The sequence below is a fragment of the Moschus berezovskii genome, chromosome X (genome assembly GCF_049115385.1).
Source record: "Moschus berezovskii isolate FMDL1 chromosome X, NW_MosBer_1.0, whole genome shotgun sequence".
NCBI lineage: Eukaryota > Metazoa > Chordata > Mammalia > Artiodactyla > Moschidae > Moschus > Moschus berezovskii.
Window position 1 is genome coordinate 5,701,625 of NC_142488.1, and position 21,866 is coordinate 5,723,490.

The 21,866-nt window shown below is 54.0% G+C and overlaps 1 protein-coding gene across 2 annotated transcripts in view; it reads right to left on the reverse strand.

The window, feature by feature from the left end:
• LOC148773210 (pseudouridine-5'-phosphatase-like) overlaps positions 1-21,866 on the reverse strand; it is a 69,800-nt gene that overhangs the window by 2,282 nt on the left and 45,652 nt on the right. For both annotated transcript variants that reach the window (XM_088834124.1, XM_088834125.1), the window contains exon 3: positions 18,474-18,703. In XM_088834124.1, the coding sequence (XP_088690250.1) occupies positions 18,474-18,703 (230 nt within the window). The remainder of the gene's footprint in view (positions 1-18,473; positions 18,704-21,866) is intronic.

Sequence of the window (21,866 nt, forward strand, 5' to 3'; positions counted from 1 at the left end):
CACACAGCACACACACAGTACACACCCACAGTACACACAACACACACAGTACATACGCACAGTACACACAACACACACAACACACCCGCAGCACTCACAGCACACACACAGCACACACACAGTACACACAGCACACACACAGTACACACCCACAGTACACATAACACACACCACACACAACACACCCGCAGCACTCAGAGCACACACACAGCACACATCCATAGTACACACAACACACACAGTACACACCACAGTACACACAACACACAGTACACACAACACACACAGTACATACCCACAGTACACACAACACACACAACACACCCGCAGCACTCACAGCACACACACAGTACACACAGCACACACACAGTACACACCCACAGTACACACAACACACACAGTACGTACCAACAGTACACACAACACACAGTACACACAACATACACACAGTACACACAACATACACACAGTACACACCCACAGTACACACCCACAGTACACACAACACACCCGCAGTACACACAGCACACACAGTACACACCCACAGTACACACAACACACACAGTACACACCCACAGTACACACAACACACACAACACACCCGCAGCACTCACAGCACACCCACAGCACACACACAGTACACACAGCACACACACAGTACACACACACAGTACACATAACACACACCACACACAACACACCCGCAGCACTCAGAGCACACACACAGCACACACCCACAGTACACACAACACACACAGTACACACCCACAGTACACATAACACACACCACACACAACACACAATACACACAACACACCAGCAGCACTCACAGCACACACACGGTACACACCCACAGTACACACAACACACAGTACACACAACACACAGTACACCGCAGTACACACAGCACACACAACACACAATACACACAACACACCCACAGCACTCACAGCACACACACGGTACACACCCACAATATACAGTACACACAACACACAGTACACACCCAGAGTACACACAACATACACAGTACACACCCACAATACACACAACACACAATACACACAATACACCCACAGCACTCACAGCACACACACAGTACACACCCACAGTACACACACACAACACACAATACACACAACACACCCGCAGCACTCACAGCACACCCACAGTACACACAGAGTACACACAACACACAATACACACAACACACCTGCAGTACTCACAGCACACACGGTACACACCCACAGTACACACAACACGTAGCACACCCGCAGCACACACAGCACACACAACACACACAACACATCCGCAGTACTCACAGCACACACATGTTACATACCCACAGTACACACAGAGTACACACAACACACAATACACACAACACACCTGCAGTACTCACAGCACACACATGGTACACACCCACAGTACACACACAGTACACACAGCATACACACAGCACACACCCAACACACACAGTACACACCCAACACACACAGTACACACAACACACAATACACACAACATACCCTCAGTACTCACAGGACACACACGGTACACACCCACAGTACACACACAGTACACACAGCACACACACAGTACACACCCACAGTACACAGTACACACACACAGTACACACAACACACAGTACACACACACAGTACACAGAGTGCACACAACACACAATACACACAACACACCCGCAGTACTCACAGCACACACATGGTACACACCCATAGTACACACACAGTACACACACAGCACACACCACAGTACACACAACACACAGTACACACCCACAGTACACACAGAGTGCACACAACACAACCGCAGTACTCACAGCACACGGTACACACCCACAGTACACACACAGTACACACAGCACACACCCAACACACACAGTACACACCCACAGTACACACAACACACAATACACACAACATACCCTCAGTACTCAGAGGACACACACGGTACACACCCACAGTACACACACAGTACACACAGCACACACACAGCACACACCCACAGTACACACAGCACACACACAGTGCACACATAGTACACACAACACACAATACAGACAACACACCAGCAGTAGTCACAGCACACAGAACACACACACTCGCAATACACACAACACACCTGTAATACATACACAGTACACACAACACATGATACACACAACATACACATAACACACCCGCAATACATGACACACGATACACACAACGCACACAACACACCCACGATACATACAACACAGAATACACCCACTCACACACCACACCCACAAAAGAATACACCCACTCACACAACACAAATACACGCAATACACAAACTCATCACACACACACACAACTCACACACAGGATAGAATACACCCTCTCACACAACACAAACAACACACACAAAACACCACCCACAATACACACAACAGAATACACCCATTCACACAACACCCAACACAACCAACACAATACACATACACAACACAAGCAACACAATACACTCATATACCACACAAACAATACACACAGAACACGACACATCTACACATAGACACACCACACACTGCCTCTGCTCTGCAGCAGGCTCGCAGACTTGATTTCTTTCCCTTCCCTTCATCCCTTCCCTCCGGGCTGTGCTGTGTATCTGCCAATGAGGCGAGGACCAGCCGTCAGCCCCAGGCAGTGCATAGGGTGGTCGGGTGCCCCCGGCAGTCGGGGGCCAACGGCACGTCCTGGGCCTAGGACAGCCCGCCCAGCAGACCTCGGGCGGCCCCGGGCACCGCCGGCTCTCGCCCCGGCCGCGAGGGGACGCCTTCCACTCGGACAGCGGACAGCGGGGCCTGCGCTCAGGCCGCCCGGGGCTGTCTCTGCAGCTGAGCCGGCGCTTCCTGGCGCCGCTGTTTGCCTCCTGCCTTTTCAGAATAGGACCCGTCTGGATTCCCAACCTCCCTGGGGTTTTATTCCGGACCTGCAAAGGCACTGAAATGTCACCTGGCGTTTTGTTTCTGAGACCCCGAGGGTTCTGAAGCGCGCTGCGGGCCCCCTGGGGCCTTTCGGAGGGGCCGAGGAAGAGATTTTAGCTGATTCCTTAGCCTCACGGCGTCTGGCTCGAGTTATGAAAACAGCTTAGACCATTTGAGAGAGGCTGCTTCCAGGAGCATGCGGGCGGGAGTAGGAGAGCGGAGGCTCGGGAACGGGGGCACAGAGCAAGGCAGGCGCCCAGGACACTGTCCTGTTCCGAGAAGAGGGGGCAGTGCCTTCACAGCTGACAGCCCGTCCACAAGCCCGCGAAGGCGATGCAGCGAACGCAGGGCGGTGTCCGCGCGCCCTTGGCGCCGCAGCAGCGCACGGCGGGCTGACACGGGAAAAATGTGCGGGTCTTTAAGGCACCGATACGGGAAGCATGGCTGACACCCTGCTTCCGCAGGTTTCGCGCTTTCTGGAGGCGTGTTTATTGGCGTCTCTTTTCAGTGCACTATTTGCCCCCGCCTAATTCTGGAAGGAACCGCGGCGATTACCAAGGAGACATGAACCACGCTGCTCAGCATGCGGGCTGCAGAGGAAAGGGTGGTGGGGGTCAGGGAGGCCAGTCCCAGTGTCCACGGGGGCGGGGGACCCATGGGGCTTGTTAGCAAGAGGGCCAGCGGGAGTGGGTCCGGCCGCGTCCTCGAAATGACTCAGGGAGAAGCCGCGCAGGCAGGCTGGGGCCCGTGCACCCATCCACTGGGGATGCTGACTGTCCTCAAGGGGCAAAAGCAATCGTCCTCTGTGGTGTGTGTGTGTGCGCGCGTGCGCGCGGTCGTCTCCAATTCTTTGCGACCGCATGGTCTGTAGTCCGTGGGGCTCCTCTGTCCATGGCATTCTCCAGGCCAGAACACGAGAGGGCTGCCGTGCCCTCCTCCAGGGGATCTTCCTCACTCAAGGTCGAGCCCACATCTCCTGCGCCGGCAGGCGGACGCCTGAGCGCTGCACCAAGCCTGTGCTGTAAATCCAGTCCAAGGGAGAGCAGAACCCTGACTGCAGACACTGTGCCGGGAGCTCCTCAAATCCCTTCCTCCCGGGCCTCTCACCCAGCCTCCTCACTTCACGGCTCTGAGAAAACACTTTCCTCGGCCGCCAGGCGGACTCTTGTTGACATCCGCAACAAGAATTTGAGAAGTACAGAAACGGCGAAAGAGAATTTGAAGTCTTTAAAAGGGAACTGCAACAGGGAAGAAGAAATCTGACTCCACATTAGATGTGTCTTTCGCTTTAACCTTTTCTTCTACCGCGTTAAGAACGTTGCTGAGAGCCTGAAATATTGTTCCTGTTCACTGACTCACTCCTGTCTGACTCTCTGCCACCCCATGGACTGTAGTCCACCAGGGTCCTCTGTCCGTGGGATTCTCCAGGCAAGCATACTGGAGTGGGTTGCCATTTCCTCCTCCAGGGGACCTTTCTAACCCAGGGATCAAACCTCGAGTCTGCTGCATTGGTGGGCGGAGTCTTTACCACTAGCTCCACCAAGGAAGCCCCTAGCCTGAAATACACAGGAAGGCCATTCTGAAGGCTCTGACGTTTAAAGGGCTGACGCTTTTCCATTCTTACAGAGGTAAAAAGCTGTCTTATAATGTTGTTATAAGAACCTAGGATTCCTGCACCCAGAACTTGGTCACAACCAACCATGCCCCCCTTCTGCTGCCTTTAAAATGCTTTGCTGAAACCCTTCAGGGAGTTGGGGGTTTTGTGACGGGGGAGGGTGAGCCACCCGTCTCCTCACTGGCCCTGCAGTCAACCTGTCTCATCTCCAAACCCTGACGTTTCAGCCCTGTCTGGCCTCACTGTGTGCAGTGAGTCACGGAAGTGGCCAGTCCACTGGACGATGTATGAGTAGACTGTGGCAGGAAACACGGCAGAGGGTGCGTAGTGGGGTGTGTGGTTTAGGGGAATCGGGACCCCCCAGCATCTCAGGCCAGGCCTAGCCCTTACTCAAGCCCAACAGAGCAGTCAGCCGCAGGACGAAAACACACAGCCCCAGTCCTGCCGAGAGCCAGCAGCAGCACCGCTCCGGGGACCCACTCACCCCGGTGCCGCCTGCACGGGGGCAGAACTGGCTTCTTGGGCGTTTGATGGCACCTGGAATCGTAGGCTTCCCTCACCTTCTTAGAAATAGCGAGACTGCGAACCAGCATGACGACTGGATTGTGAAGCAGCGGTCAAAATGCCTCAGACAGCTTTTATGTGCTCACTACTCTCTGCGTCTTTCTTTCCTGAGACCGGGGGCACCCAGCCTCCGGGATCTCATGCCTGATGTTCTGAGGCAGAGCTGATGTCATGATCATAGAAATCACACGCACAGTAAATGGAAAATGCGCTTGAGTCGTCTCCAAACCAGCCCCCTGCTCCAGGGTAAGGAAAAACCATCTTCCATGAAACTTGGCCCTGGTGACAACAAGGCTAGGGAGCGCTGCCTAAGACCGAACAGCCTTGTCAGGACCATTCACAAGGGAGAGGCACCCAGGGATGAGGGCTCTGCATGCTGCATGCGTGTTTCCAGCACGGCCTGTCTAGGTGTTGAAATCAAAGAACAGAGCTCTGAAAGTTACCCGGAAAGAGTCTGCCTGGCTATCACAGGGCTTCAGTTCAGTTCAGTTCAGTTCAGTCGCTTAGTCGTGTCCGACTCTTTGCAACCTCATGAATCACAGCACGCCAGGCCTCCCTGTCCATCACCAACTCCCGGACTTCACTCAAACTCATGTCCATCGAGTCGGTGATGCCGTCCAGCCATCTCATTCTCTGCCGTCCCCGTCTCCTCCTACCCCCAATCCTTCCTAGCATCAGACTCTTTTTCCAGTGAGTCAACTCGTCGCATGAGGTGGCCAAAGTATTGCAGTTTCAGCTTTAGCATAAGTCCTTCCAATGAACACCCAGGATTGATCTCCTTTAGAATGGACTGGTTGGAGCTCCTTGCAGTCCAAGGGACTCTCAAGAGTCTTCTCCAGCACCACAGTTCAAAAGCATCAATTCTTCGGCGATCAGCTTTCTTCACAGTCCAACTCTCACATCCATACATGACCACGGGAAAAACCATTGCCTTGACTAGACGGACCTTGGTTGGCAAAGTAATGTCTCTGCTTTTTAATATGCTATCTAGGCTGGTCAGAACTTTCCTTCCAAGGAGTAAGCGTCTTTTAATTTCATGGCTGCAACCAGCATCCGAAGTGATTTTGGAGCCCCAAAAAATAAAGTCTGACACTGTTTCCACTGTTTCCCCATCTATTTCCCATGAAGTGACGGGACCAGATGCCATGATCTTCATTTTCTGAATGTTGAGCTTCAAGCCAACCTTTTCACTCTCCTCTTTAACTTTCATCAAGAGGCCTTTGAGTTCCTCTTCACTTTCTGCCATAAGGGTGGTGTCATCTGCATATCTGAGGTTATTGATATTTCTCCCAGCAATCTTGATTCCAGCTGGTGCTTCTTCCAGCCCAGTGTTCCTCATGATGTACTCTGCATATAAGTTAAATAAGCAAGGTGACAATATACAACCTTGACGCACTCCTTTTCCTATTTGGAACCAGTCTGTTGTTCCATGTCCAGTTCTGACTGTTGCTTCCTGACCTGCATACAGGTTTCTCAAGAGGCAGGTCAGGTGGTCTGGTATTCCCATCTCTTTCAGAATGTTCCACAGTTTATTGTGATCCACACAGTCAAAGGCTTTGGCATAGTCAATGAAGCAGAAATAGATGTTTTTATGGAACTCTCTTGCTTTCTCCATGATCCAGCGGATGTTGGCAATTTGATTTCTGGTGCCTCTGCCTTTTCTAAAACCTGCTTGAACATCTGGAAGTTCACGATTCACATATTGCTAAAGCCTAGTTTGGAGAATTTTGAGCATGACTTTACTAGCGTGTGAGATGAGTACAATTGTGTGGTAGTTTGAGCATTCTTTGGCATTCCCTTTCTTTGGGATTGGAATGAAGACTGACCTTTGCTTAAGGGTCACCAAACCACTGAAAGACACCAGCCAAAGCAATACAACTCACACCTTACACCAACAGCAGGACAACATGTGCACGACTGAGCACACACGCGCGTACTCTCCTGGCAGGGCCCCCAGTGCCTGCCAGCGGTTTCCAGCCACCATGCCAGCTAGCAGGTGCTGACCTTCACTTCCCTCCTTCCTTTCCGTCACTTCACAGCTCCCTCAGTGACCTGCCCAGCCCTGCCAACTCTGCCTTGATGGGTTGCACCTGACCTAAAACTCAGTCACACCTACTTGGAAAAGGTGACCTTGGTGGACATGCACATTGGTCTCTGCAGAGAGATGCTCCCAGTCACTAAGGCGAGGGTGGTGAGGGGCTGAAGCAGGTGGAGGGGCTGGGGGTGCAGAACGCTCTCCCCCCCAACCCCGCACCTCAGCCCCCGCCCTGACATCCTGTCGGGACTGGGCAGCCCTGTACCGAGGCCACGGGTGTGGAGCCCTGCGTGTACCCGGGTCATCCGGAATAGACCAAGCTCCACAGCAAGTGTTGGCATGAGGCTCCCTGACCTACATCGGTCGTTCCCCGACTCCGTACTGGACAAAACATGCACCCTATAACGCCCTAATAACCAGTCACCTAATACCACCCCCCAGCAGGAATCGTCTTTGTCCTGAGGCTGCAAAAATCAACCACTAACCCACGAGAGCATCAGCTCTCCTGTGAGCTGCTGTTCCGACAGCGTCTTCCACTCTAACAAACTCGACTCTGAAATATTCTACGTCTGGAATGTCTTTTCCAACCTGCGCACGGACCACGAGAGATACGAAACTTTAACCTACGGGGGTGACATCTGGAGCTCGGCACCCAGAGTGGGCACCCTGGGACACAGTTTCAAGACACTGAGGAGCTCGGCACCCACAGCGGGCACCCCGGGACACACTTCCAAGACTCTTAGGCAGTGGCTGGTCAGGAACACTCTTCTCACAGCACGTGCGTGGCTGTAACCGGGCGGGTCTGTGGGAAAGGTAGCCCGCCCTCTACAGTGCCAGGCAGACAGCGGGCACCTGAGCAGCACCTGCTACATCTGGGGCGGTGGCTGAAGGGCCCCGTTCGGGACTCAGAGCCACACAGGGGCCGCAGAGCGTTACACGGGAGGACGTAGGCCAGCCAGCACTCTCCTGTCGCCATCCCCGGTGAGGGACCCGCGCCAACCGAGGCTCAGAGGTGAGCTGAAGGTCACAGCAGCAGACAGGTCACAGTGTTTAGGGATGGTGCCCGGGTGTCCAGAATCCAGTGTTCTTTTCGCCTCACCAAGCAGAGGGCTCAAATATATCTGGATTTAATCTCCAGGAGAACAGATGAGCTTAATTAAACTGTAGCTGGAGGGGTTTAATTTAGAAGGGATGACATTTGCAATGAACGAACGACTGGGACGGTGAAGCGAAGCGTTTCAGGGGCTCAGCACCCGGAGGTGGCGACCCTGCTCCTGCAGAGATGCTCAGACTCAGCGGGGGGCTCTGTGGGATGGCCCACGTCCACGAGCTTCACCCGGCTGCTCGTCTGACCCATCAGGGAGTCAGGAGGTCCCTGAAAGACGAGCATTGTCAGAACTAAGACGGTCCACTCGCTCGCAGTGAAGAGCCACGAAACAGAATCTGTGTGACAGTGGTGGACAGAAGGGACAGGGTGTATGGGATCAGGGAAATCCTGCAGAGGTGACGTGGAGTCTGATGGACGACGCAGCCCCTGTTGAGGCGAAGGGGAGTCCAGGCTTTCTGACAAGGAGGGCGCTGGGGTCACCGTTACCGCGGAGGGAAGGAGAGCCTGCTTCCTGACAGCCTGGGTTTGAGGGCACTGGGGAGGGCAGAGACAAGAGGGGCTGGCCTGAGTCCTGGGCGAGCAGGACTGGGCTGCCTGTGAGCAGAGGAGGCTGAGTATGAGAGGAGGGGCTGGCTGTGAGCAGAGGTGTGTGAGCGTCAGAGGAGGTGGGCTGGGTGTGAGCGGCGAGGGCTGGGTGTGAGCGGAGGTGGCTCCCTCGGCCTTTTGCGGGGTACTGGGGAGCCAGAGCGCTGACCCAAGGCACCGCCATCAGCCTTGACGATCACCCCATAGGTGGCTAAGGCGTCTGAATTCATGCAACGGGCTGAACTGCGTTCTGCGAGGTGCAGCGCTAAAGCCCTTCACCCAGTGGACTTGGAGACGGGGTCCCTGGAAGGCCTTTCAGGTGACTGAGTCCGGAGGGGGCCTCATCAGAGAGGGTGGGGGTCCCTCGAAGAAGAATACGGGGGAAGTCGTTCTGTCCGCTCCGCTCTCCTCACCCGCAAAGGACCGCCCCCATGAGGACACAGGAGCGAGCAGGATGCCCTGACGAGCTCCCCTGTGCTGGACCCCGGCCCCAGGACCAGGGGGCACACGTGTCTGCTGCTGCAGCCCCCACACACCTCCAGTCTGTGCTCCTGCTCTCCGGCCACTCCAGCACACTGACCACACGCCCCCGGGGTGAGCTGTGCGTCAAACCCCACCGAGCACCTTCTTAGAGAAAGCGCCTGGGGACGGCTCAGACGGCAGCAGCCTGCGGTCTGCGCGGAGGAAGCAGCCGCTTCCCGGGTGCCGCAGCTCCGCCAGCGCCAGCGGAGCCGACCCACGCCTGCCTCTGCTGCCTTTGAACGGCGCTTCTCCAGCCGGCTTCAGCTGCAAAAGCGGTTATCGCAGGACGCACCCGGGGAGGGGATGTTCCCACTCTGCCTGCAGACGGCGTGTACAGAGAGCCTGGCGGTTACCACGGGAAGTGATACACACGCAAGGAAACGTGTGTTCCTGCACGCTCAGTCGTGTCTGACTCTTTGCAACCCCTTGGACAGTAGCCCGCCAGGCTCCTCTGTCCGTGGGATTCTCTAGGCCAGAATACTGGAGTGGGTTGCCATTTCCTCCTCCAGGGGATCTTCCCAACCCAGGGATCGAACCCATGTCTCCTGCATTGGCAGGTGGGTCCTTCACCACTAGGCCCACCTGGAAAGCCCGACTGCTCCCACAGACCAGCAGAATCGTGTGTGTCTAATACATGGATTTGCAGGCACGGCCATTTAGTTACTTTATCAGGATTCCAAGATACAACCCATCCTCGTAACGATCTGAAGTCCGTCAGATTTTCATTCTGTGATGCTGGCTTAAGACGGCTGGGTTACATGAACGCGCTGTCCGGATGGCCTCATGAGAACTACCGTCCTGTGAAACGGCCGATGTGGGGAAATTTCACAGCCATGTGTACAAGACACGCAAAAGAACAGAGAAAGCTGCTCAGCAGTCATGCTGCTGCAACCGCACTACAGGAGCAAGGTATACAGGAGCCCCTCGGGTGACATTTCCCACTGTGGGAACAAAAACTGGCTTCTGGCACATCCCTGCACCAACTGACATCTTGCCGACATGTGTGTCTCTGCGTATGGATCCACAGAACCAGACGCAGCTTAATTGCTTTGAGATCCATTTACGAGGAGTCACGCTGAACACAACCGAACAGAACATCACAGACAGACACAGCCAAGGGCGCCGGTCAGGTGAATGCTCCCTGTGATCCCAAAGGGAGACGGGGCTGCCGTCGGATTTCCTTGTTCCATCCGGTGGAGGTCAAGGGGGCTTGAAATATATCAAATGCGACGACTGGCGACACTTGAGGGGCTCAGTGGTTAAAGAACCCGCCTGGCAATGCAAGAGACACGGGTTCGATCCCTGGGTTGGGAAGATCCTCTGGAGAAGGGCAGGGCAACCCACTCCAGTATTCTTGCCTGGAGAATCCCATGTACAGAGGAGCCTGGCGGGCTATAGTCCATCACGGGTTCCCAAGAGTCAGGCTAACACACACACACACACACAGGACTATACTGGATGTGAAAATGGAGATGAACACCCATCCAGGTGACGTGAGAAGTGTGAATAGGAGGTATACGTCATATCTCCTGTCCAGGAAGAGTTCTCTCTCCCCCATTGTTCCATCTCGGACAGCTGAGAGCGGGTCATTATGGCTTTAAATAGTGTAATTACACAGCATTGTTCGCTGTGCATTCTAGGCCTAGGGACTGTAGGTGGCCCATTTCTTGAAGATGTTTTTTTTCACATGGACCATTTTGAAGGTCTGGTAAACACTGCTTCTAGACTGTCTATGTTTTCATTTCGGGGCCTTCAGGAAGGTGGGAATCGTAGTTCCCCAACCAGGCATCAAACCCACACACCGGAAGGCAAAGTTCTGGACCACTGGACCGCCAGGGAAGTCCCTTCTTCCGTGTCTTCGTGTCCGTGTCTTCGTGGCAACTGGGAGTGCCCAGGCCTGGCCACCTAAGTCACCCTGTAATCCGGAGGACCAAGGACCATGGCCTTTGATCTCCGCAGGGCTGCCGGCAGGGGGAGGTGGTGCAGAGGGTCTGGGGGAGATGTGAGGGGACAAGGGCCTACCATTCAGGTCACTGGAGTCACCCAGCTGAGGAGGGCCTGGGATGTGCCAGTGCCCACAGACCAAGGGACAGAGCAGGTGGGATCCAAGGCGGGCATCACACAGCCCCGGAGGACCTTGGGGCCGGCCCGGGACCAGCTGGCCAGAGGCGGAGCCAGAGCAAGGGCTCCTGGAAGGCAGCACTCCCGGAAGCCATGGAGGAGGTGAGACCTCTCAGGATGGAGGAGGACTTGAGGATCTTCAGAAATGCAGAGCTCACTGAGCAGAGGCCTTCCTGCTGACCAGCCAGACGCTGAATGTCAGGGGAGAGGAAGCAGGAAGCTGACAAGGAGGGGTTGGAGGGGGGAAAAAAAGAAAAGTAGGGACTCCCTCGGGGGTAAAGGGGGCCCAGAACACACTACAGGGGCCCAAGGATTCTTCTGAGCTGAAGACATCTGAGAATCAACAGCAGTGGGAAGAGGCTTTTTTCTAAACCCTGCTTATATTCCTCAAAGCAAAGGCTCCCTGGGTTGGTGTGACTTGTGCAGTTGTGTCCAACTCTGTGCAACCCACAGACTGTACCCGTCCATGGGATTCTCCAGGCAAGAATACTGGAGTGGGTTACCATTTCCTCCTCCAGGGGATCTTCCCAACAGAGGGATCATACCTGGGTCTCCTGCATTGCAGGCAGACTTTTTACCATTTAAAGGGGCTTTACCAAGTGGCACTGATGCTCGGAGCATAGGTGCCATCGCTGGTGGGGGAACTAAGATCCCATACCCCATGTCACGAGCACAAAAGATTTAAAAAAAAACAGTAGGGCCCTTCCTTCTCTTGTGTTTCCTGCGTAGCAGAGAAGACGTACAGAAAATAAACTCTACACAATTAAGAAAATGGTAACAGGATCATGTATTTCGATAATTACCTTAAGTGTAAACGAATTAAATGCACCAAGTGAAAAGTGAAATCACCTTAAGTGTAAATGAATTAAATGCACCAAGTGAAAAGTCGCTCGGTCATGTAAGACTCTGCGACCTCATAGACTATACAGTCCATGGGATTCTCCAGGCCAGAATCCTGGAGTGGGTAGCCTTTCCCTTCTCCAGGGCATCTTCCCAACCCAGGGATTGAACCCAAGTCTCCTGCATCGCAGGCAGACTCTTTACCAGCTGAGCCACCAGGGAATCTGGAGTGGGTAGCCGAGCCCTTGTCCAGCAGATTTTTCTGACCCCGGAATCGAACCTGGGTCTCCTGCATTGCAGACGGATTCTTTACCAACTGAGGTACATTCCAACCAAAATACAGACTTGCTGGGCAGATGCAAACAGGTCCATAAGTTGTGCTTGTCCCATTCCATGGAGTTGAAGGGGCACTTGGAAGTGTCAAAGGCGCTGACTGCCTACACTTGAGGGGCTTCTTGAGTGCACGTATCCACCCCCACTTTCCACATCACTCTGCCTGGCCCCCCAGATTGTATGTAATTATTTTATGCTGTTAGGTCAATCATGTTCCCATGACGGCTTTCAACTTTAACAATCTTTTTTTTTTGTTTGGCTATGGACTGTGAAAACTGATAAACATCTTTCACTATTGCGATTACATGACTATTACTCTGGAGAAGGCAATGGCACCCCACTCCAGTACTCTTGCCTGGAAACTCCCATGGACGGAGGAGCCTGGTGGGCTGCAGTTCATGGGGTCCTTAAGAGTTGGACACGACTGAGTGACTTCCCTTTCACTTTTCACTTTCATGCATTGGAAAAGGCAATGGCAACCCACTCCAGTGTTCTTGCCTGGAGAATCCCAGGAACAGGGGAGCCTGGTGGGCTGCCGTCTATGGGGTCGCAGAGTTGGCCACGACTGAAGTTGTAGCAGCAGCAACTATTACTCACTTAATACCACCGTCTCATCATCGGTCAACAGGGAAATAATACAATTCTGTTATCGCCAAAACTGCATCACAAAAAACCATTTAACAAAAAAACCTATAATCGGTTTTTAAAATCCATATGGCTGTCAGAATTGAAGTGGAATTTTTTGAAAAATACAAATGCCCAGGTATTGCGTGCTTTTCTCCAAAGCTCCAGATGTTCCCGGTGAGCTGGCACGTCTGAAAACGACTGGACTATGTGACGATCTTATACTTTTACCCAGTTTGTTTCACTTTTTCTGTCTCACATTCAGTACTATTTCATTTACTTTATGTTTTCCAATTTCTCCATCTCTCTTTTTTTTTTTCCTGATGTTCTTTCTCAAGTCTTTATCAAGTGTGGAAGAAAAGCTTTGGTATACACATGTATAAGTAGTGTTATAATACAATCAATACAATATACTAGTGTATAAATACAATATATATTGTAGAAAACTTGGGAATTTTGGCCTAACTAAAATATTTGACATTTCGATGGCATTCCTTTGACTTAGTATGAATAAAGGGCTAGATTTCTAATTAAAAAAAAAAAAAATACACATGCAACAGGCCACAGAGGTTGTATGGCACAGGGAGCTATAGTCAATGTCTTATAATAACCTGCAATGGAAAATAACCTCAAAAATAATATACATGGATAACTGAATCACCTCACTGTGCACCCAAACACTGTAAGTCAACTATGATTGATTTGATTTAGTCACTAAGTCGTGTCCGACTCTTGCGACCCTATGGACTGTAGCCTGCCAGGCTCCTCTATCCATGGGATTCTCCAGGCAAGAGTCCTGGAGTGGGTTGCCATTTCCTTCTCCAACACAACTATAACTCAATAAAATACATATATATAAGAAAAAGAAATTCTCCTGCCATAAAGCCTGTCCTTAGGATTTTCACAACCCAGGAACGCTGACTTTTATGACTAAACGGAAGTCTGCACAGGCCAGCACCTGGGTAAGAAATCACCCAAACAGACGTCACCATACAACGACTGTACCTCCCATCTGTTCTCCTGAGAGCCCATTTATGTTCCTGAAAGATACTTGTTCTCCGGGAATTGCCCCTCTTTCTCCCCAACCCGTATTAAGACGGTATATAAACCCCAGCTTCTAAATGCCTCCTTGAATCATATTTCCTGTGCAGTGCCTTCTTCTTATGCAGAGAGAAATCTGTATTTTCTCTTGCTAATGTCTTCTGTCTGTTTAATTACACACCCCCGACGCAGAACCTAAGAGTGTACAGGAAAAGGTGCCAGGACACGCCACCGGGACCTGGTATGTCTCCATATTTTAAGCACAGAAGAATGATACCCGGACAAGTTGGGAGGAAGCAGTTTCAGCAAAGACGATGAGTGCCAGCCCTGTGCGGCACTCCCTCCTAGCGAGGCTGTAACCAGCGTTGGAACGTGACTGCCCCTTTTATACAGCTGTGCTTTACGGCTTCCCTATTAGTACCGCTGCAGCGGTGACGCCATGCGGTGACGCGCACACCGTCGTAACTCCGCGCCGGCACCGTGACTCTGCAGGGACTTAATACATTATCGCGTGAGGCGCCCGTGAACAGGGAGGCTCGCCACCCCCGCGCGCTGGCGCCTGCGCTGCGCCAGACAGAGCAGCAGGACGCCACCTGAGAGTTCTGTCGCGTCTCCACGGGCCTCTCCGCACCCGCTCCCTGCATTCAGGTGCGAAGTCGCGCGGTCGTGTCCAACTCTCCGACCCCACGGACTGGAGCCCGCCAGGCCCCTCTGTCCATGGGATTTCCTAGGCAAGAACACTGGAGTGGGTTGCCATGCCCTCCTCCAGGGGATCTTCCCAACCCAGGGATCAAACCTGGCATCTCTTACGTCTCCTGCACTGAGAGGCAGACTCCTTACCACCGAGCCACCTGGGAAGCCCCTGCACTCCGGAGACAAAGTCAAGTATGGAATGATTGGGCTGCAGGCTGGGGCACAAGCAGGAACGTGTCAACACGGGCCTTCTTACCACAAGAAGCACATCGCCAGGGGAAAACCAAAATGCATGAGCTGTTATTTGCATAGGAAACGGGGCAAGAGAGGTTTCACTCTGCAAGACAAACACCTGCTTGAAAAGACATGGGTATGGAACGAGGGGAACTGGCGGAGGACACCGGAAGAGCTGGATTAGGCCCAGGCCACGCGCTTGCTCACCCTCCTTTGACGCATCTGAAACCAACAGGGCTGGCAACAGGGCCGTTCGAGCTCCGGTCCGCCGCCTCACCAAGGGAAACTCCTGTCCTGCAGGCTGGAGCCCAACCCCTGCCCCCGCCTCCCCCTCCCCTCCCCCGCCCACGCTTTTGCTGCAACTGTCCTCACGCAAAGCAGCAACGTGGTCTCCTCCTAAACGCTGCTTGCGCACACAGTCGCAAACCTGGAGACACCGTGTTTCCGTTAACAGGGTGCCTGGCGAAGGAAGGGCTGCCTGGAGGCGGAGGCAGGCAGGCACCGGCCTCCTCTGTGAACTCCCGCGGCCACACGATTCAGGAGGAGAACCAGCATCTTGTCCTCTCAGCTGCCAGGATGGGCTGGAAGACAGTGCTCCTACTGGGAGCCTCCCCGGAGGGACCAGTCTGCCCAAGGGTTGGGGGGGGGGGTGCCTTGCTGTGCCAGGTTGAGCAACAGCAACCTGCAGTGCATACAGGAGGTGGCCCTTCTAGAAGCCGCTTTATCACCTGAAGGGGTCAACATTAAGTGTGGGGGGTAGTACAGTTCTTAGGGAAAAGAACCCATCTGTGTGGAACCTGTAGCGGGACACTGAGCCCGCAGACATGCACACATCCTGACATAAGAAGCAGAACCCTACGGCCCCCAGCCCCTGCCGCGCCAGCCCTGCGGCTTCAGTTCCAACTCTCGCGGCTTAGCAGCTGGGTTGCGTCCACTGCTGAGCTGAAATCACTGTGTATGTGACTCTCTGTCCCTCACTGACACTCAGTGATGCTTATGGCTGCAATGTAATAAAAAATAAAAATAAAAAATTGGTCTTTGCCCCTGGTATCCACCAGGCTCCTCTGTCCATGGGATTCTCCAGGCCAGAATACCAGAGTGGGTAGCCAGGGCCTTCTCCAGGGGAATCTTTCCGAACCAGGGCTGGAACCCAGGTCTCCTGCATTGCAGGCAGATTCTTTACTGTCTGAGCCACCAGGGAAGCCCTACTTTAACTTTCCCGCACAGAGCTCCTAAAACCCTTGACACGTCCTGGGCAGTGAGCGCATTTTCCACGTCATTCATAATAATCCCCTTTCAAGCACACCTGTGTATCTGGTCCCCAGATGGACTCACCATGCGGGGTGGGGGTGGGGGGGGTTGTTGATGGGCTCCTGGCTGTGCCCCACCTCAAGCCATGACTGGAGGGCTGCCACTTGCAGCCCACCCCCTCATGTCCAGGGCCAGTGAAAGATGCATTTATTTACCAACACCCAGCGAATTAACCACCAGCAATGGAGCCAGCACAAAGACCCTTAAAAACAAGGAGGCCCTTGGCACCGCTGAAGACAGGCAGGGGCTGGAGGCTGGCGCACCCAAGTGGGCCTGAGCGCTGCAGCAGCCCAGCCACCCACCCCTTACCCCACACAGCTCTTCTGCTGCAGGGTTCCTGGGCTGTATTTATACATGTATTTGGCTGCAGCCTGGGCTGTGGCAGGCAGAAGCTTTGCTCTTTGGCTATGGCATGCAGACTCCTAATGATGGTGATGTGGGATCTTGTTCCCTGACCAGGGATCGAACCCAGGCCCCTGCATTGGGAGTCCCGAGTCTTAGCCACGGGGCTGCCACGGGAGTTTGGATGAGTTGCATTCTTAAGGTAAACCAGTGAAGGCAAGCACAACGTCTTCCCGAGTTCTGAATCATTGTAGTGAATTACAACTGCCGAGGTAGGGGGCTCTGTGTGGTGCCCAGGCTTGTGTTCGGCTGAGGAGAAGTGTGAGTGGCCCGGATGCCTCCACTGGTAGCTGGCGTGTGAAGTGGGGTATGTCCGGGGGCGCTGAGCCCAGAACCCAGGGTCTGCACTAACTCCTGGGAGCTCGTGTCCTAGGTATATTGAATCATGGGAGACCCAGTGGGAGTCTGAGATCAGGCACAGGCTGGCGGGGGTGGGGGTGGGGCATTCTGTATTTCGAATCCCCTTATAGGTTGAATGCAGCGAGTCAGGTCCTGAACCCCAAAAGCAGGTCATTCAAGAACAATCCCCCATCTCAGCTGCCTCTGGAGGCCGGTTTTGGAGTAACAGTCCTGAGGCTGTGATTTCTGCGGCACCGGCTCGCTGGTTAGTGAGAGGCCACAACGGTGAGACGACCTTCCAGGGAAACGCTCTTCCCTGCCCGGGTTCCCCTCAAGGCACCCTCTCAGGATCCAGGAAGCAGCTGGGAAGGCCGTCGCCCCAGTGGATATGCGCCCTGCCTGGAGGGGACACCCCGGGGTCACCAGGAACCACGCCTCAGAAGAAGCTCCCGGATGCTCCGGAATCCGCACCGCGGACGGCGGAAGCTCTGCCCCGCATCTCAGCAGCCGCGGAGCGCCACGAGGCACCACTGCTCACCATCAGCCTCGCCCAGGCTCAGACACCTCCTCCCCTCCCCACGGGGGACCCTGCGTGATGCAGGGTGGAGCTTCCCCTGCGGCCCCTTCCAGTGGGAGAAACACACAGAAGCCTGGCGACCGCTCAATGAAAACCAAGGGCCCTCGCGCGCACCAGCTCGGCGGTGACGAAGTATCACCCCGAAGCGCGCAGGCAGAGGGGCTGCAAGGGTGGCTGACTGACGTCAGAATCGCCGAACGGCGCTGAGCTGCGCGTCCAGCTCTGCATGTCACAAACCAGGCTGCCGGGGTCCCGCGCCACCCAAGGCGCCTCTTCCTCGCCCAGCGCCCGTCGGCCGAACTCGGTCAGGTCTAGGCGCTCTGGGACGCACCCGGGCGCCCCGGGCGGTTCTGTCTGGTGTGTGTCTCCAGCCCGGTGTCCCGGGGCAGCCGCGCTCCCCGCCACGAAGTGAAGGGCCCTCCCCGGGCACGGCGCTCCCGCTGCCCGCAGTGCCCTGGCCTAGAGTCTCAGGAGCCGCGCAGCAGCCATCTGCGTGGGCACAGAGAGCCCCCGACCCGCACCGGGTGTCTCCCCGTTCCCAGGTGTGGATTCTCGTACCTTGTCCGCGGGAGGAGCCGGAGAAAAGCGGCGCGCGCAGGCCAGGAAGATGTCGGGCTCGGGCTTCCCGCTCCGCACCTCGGGGTCGTCGCCCAGCACTACGTGGTGGAAGAGGCCGAAGAAGTCCTGGTGGCGGCTGGTCTTCAGCTGGAAGGACGCCGTCCCCGAGCTGGTGGCCACGGCGCACTGCACGCCGTGCTTCCGCAGGTGGCGGATCAGCTTCTCCACGCCTGGGGGGTGGAGGGGGTGGAGAGGGCGACCGTCAGGGATGGGGGTGGGCAGGCCTCGGGGGGATGCTGGGCCTGCCCCGTTCCCCCCAGCCCGCGGCCTCGTCTGATCTCATCGCTGTCCTCATGGGGCGGGGATGCCAGCACCGGGACATCTCCACTCAGCAGCACCGTGGAAAAGCAGTTCAGGGCTCGGCGATGGCCTTTCCCAGGGGATCAGAGGCGACTGTATGGGATGGCTGGTGCTCTGCTTGCACGCCAGTCGGAGCAACGGCCTCCCTGACGGCTCAGCGGGTAAAAAGTCCACGTGAACCTATCTACATACAATAGCTAGGACGTGGAAGCAACCTAGATGTCCATCCACAGATGAACGGATAAAGAAGCCGTGGTACACCTGTACAATGGAATCTTACTCAGCCATAAAAAGGAAAAAGAGAAAGAGGTTCTTTGGAAGAGTTCTTTGACAGCTCACTCAGGAGCACAGCGATAACGTAACTAGCCCTAGACCCATTGGAAAGATACGGAGTCTGTACCTCAGAACCATCCCGGACCTGGCACCGCACGCCCTCACTGGTGAACCTACCAAACGTCCCAGGAAGAAACAATGCCAATCCTAAGGAAACCTCACAGAATCACAGGCAACACACTTACTTCCCAACTCGTTTTTTTGAGACCGGCACTTTTCTGATACAGAAGCTGGAGAGAGGCATACAAAAAACTACAGACCCATATGTCTTGTGAACACACACATTTAACCTCACACTGAAGCCAACTTACAACCACTATGAAAGAATTCTACTTGAAGATTTGCTATGGGGTTGGAACCTGTTATTTGAAATATTAAAAAGCCACACTATTTAATTAGCTTGCAACAACTAACGACCAATATGGAGAATTACATTAGCTAAATTTCCATAAAAAACCTTCATGAAACTGGTGAATTACAAGGATGAAAGGATGCCTATAACAAATACATATCTAATAATCAGCTCAGTCTGGATATGGTGATTAAAGCTGAATATCAACATGATTTGCATTTAAAAAGGTTCAAGATGTATGACCCAATAATAAACCAACATACTAAAAAATATTGCGGCATATTTAAATATATGCTTCCTGTAAAACTTGAAAAAGAAAATTTTGCTGGAAGAGTTCTCTGATGCTACTGATTATAAAAATTTAAATATAGTTGATGTCATTTTAGCTTATCCTTCGAATACTTCTAGTTGTGTGAATATTTTGTGATGCACTAACATTACGGGACAATACGATACCAAAATAAATACATACAAGGAAGCCTATACTGGAATATAGAGTCAACATTTTTATCCACAGGGGAATGAATGAAAAAGTTTTTGGATGACTGTTAAATTTTTTTTTTTAAGATTTGTTGTTTTTATTGATGTATTTATTTCTGGCTATTATTGGGGCTTAGTCACGGCATGCAGGATCTCTGCTACAGTGTGCAGGTTTCCTTCCTAGCTGCGATGCGTGGGGTTTAGCTGGCCCTGGGTGCGTGGGATCCTATTTCCCAGATCAGGGAGCCCACCCATGGCTCCAGTACTGAAAGTTGGATTCCCGACCACTGGAACCCCAGGGGAGTCCGGGAATGACTCCTACTAAATCAGGCGAGCTCCGTGAAGATGTGTGAGATGGACACGAACATGAACCCAGAGATGGGGAGATTAACCGCAGCCCGTGGCAAGTAGACCCTGTCTCTGGGGCTCGCTTCTGCCCTGGGATACAGTAACAATGAGGGTTCCTGGTGGTGACGCTGTGAAGGAACGCCTGTAAAACATCCTGCCCGTAAAAGCACACACAGCAAGATAAGGCCCCACGAGATGGCAGTAGCCATGGTCGCCCCCAATCCGTCAAATTTGAGTTACAGTCACTCATCAGTCACTCAAACTTCCTGATATTAACACAGATTTGCCCCATCCCTTCAAAACCTTCTGTGTCCTTTAAATACCATCCGCTGACTTTTTCCTAGTCTCTCTGCGACCAAAAAGACTAGAAACATGACGGGACTTCTGTTCTGCACAGAAGCTCGTTAATTAGGTACATAAATGAAACGCAGGCAGCAGACAGCTGGTAGCCTCGGTGTGCTCAAGTGGGTTTCAGGGCCGGCACACACAGATAGCTCTTGCTACAAAGAATGAGCACTCCCAGGACTGATCTACAGGGAAGGAAAGGAGAACCGTCGAGGATCAGCGATGCTGAGAGGTGTTTCTGCCTGACTTCATCCGAGAGGCTTCGGGCTGCTGAGGAGAGACACGGAAGAGCTAGGAAAGTGGGTCTGCACGCAGAAGAGCCAGGAAAGTGGGTCTTAGGTCTGCACGCGGAAGAGCCAGGAAAGTGGGTCTGCACATGCACACGTGCAGAGAAGGTCGACAGGGGACACGGGTTCTTTCAGCTGCTGCCCTGAACCCAGAGACGCGCTGTGGTTGGGAGCGGAGAAGACCCGGGGCAGGGAGGCAACACCACTCAGGGACAGGCTCAGCATGCATCTCGGGACCGCAGAGCAGCCGTGGAGACTAGAGTCCTGCGGGGAGGCGGCGGCGTGGGGGCTCGGCTGATGGAACCACCCGGGGGGAGAGCAGACACCACGCCCGTCCTGGCACGGGGTTTGCCGGGAGCGGGCTGGCCAGCCCAGACCTCCAACCTAAGCATTCCTGGACACGAGGCTTGGTCCCTCCTCCTCGCAGCCCCCGGGGGGAAGGGAGACCCATTCTCCTAGACGGTGACCGTGCCACTGTCTGGGAGGTGACAGGCTGGCACCAGCGTGGAACAGGTCACAGGGGATGCCTTCAAGGGCGGTGGGTCCAGTGGTGGGCCCCAAAAAAGACGTCAGGTCCTCACCCCTGGTGTTCTGAACGTGAACTCACCTGGGACAAGGGTCTGTGCAGAGATGAGGTCCTAACCCCTGGGGTTTCTGACCATGAACTGACCTGGGACGAGAGTCTGTGTAGAAATGAAGGTCCTCACCCCTGGGGTTTGTACCATGAACTGACCTGGGACATGAGGGTCTGTGCAGAGGTGAGGTCCTCACCCCTGGGGTTTCTGACCGTGAACTGACCTGGGACAATGAGGGTCTGAGCAGAGGTGAGGTCCTCACCCCTGGGGTTTCTGACCGTGAACTGACCTGGGACAATGAGGGTCTGAGCAG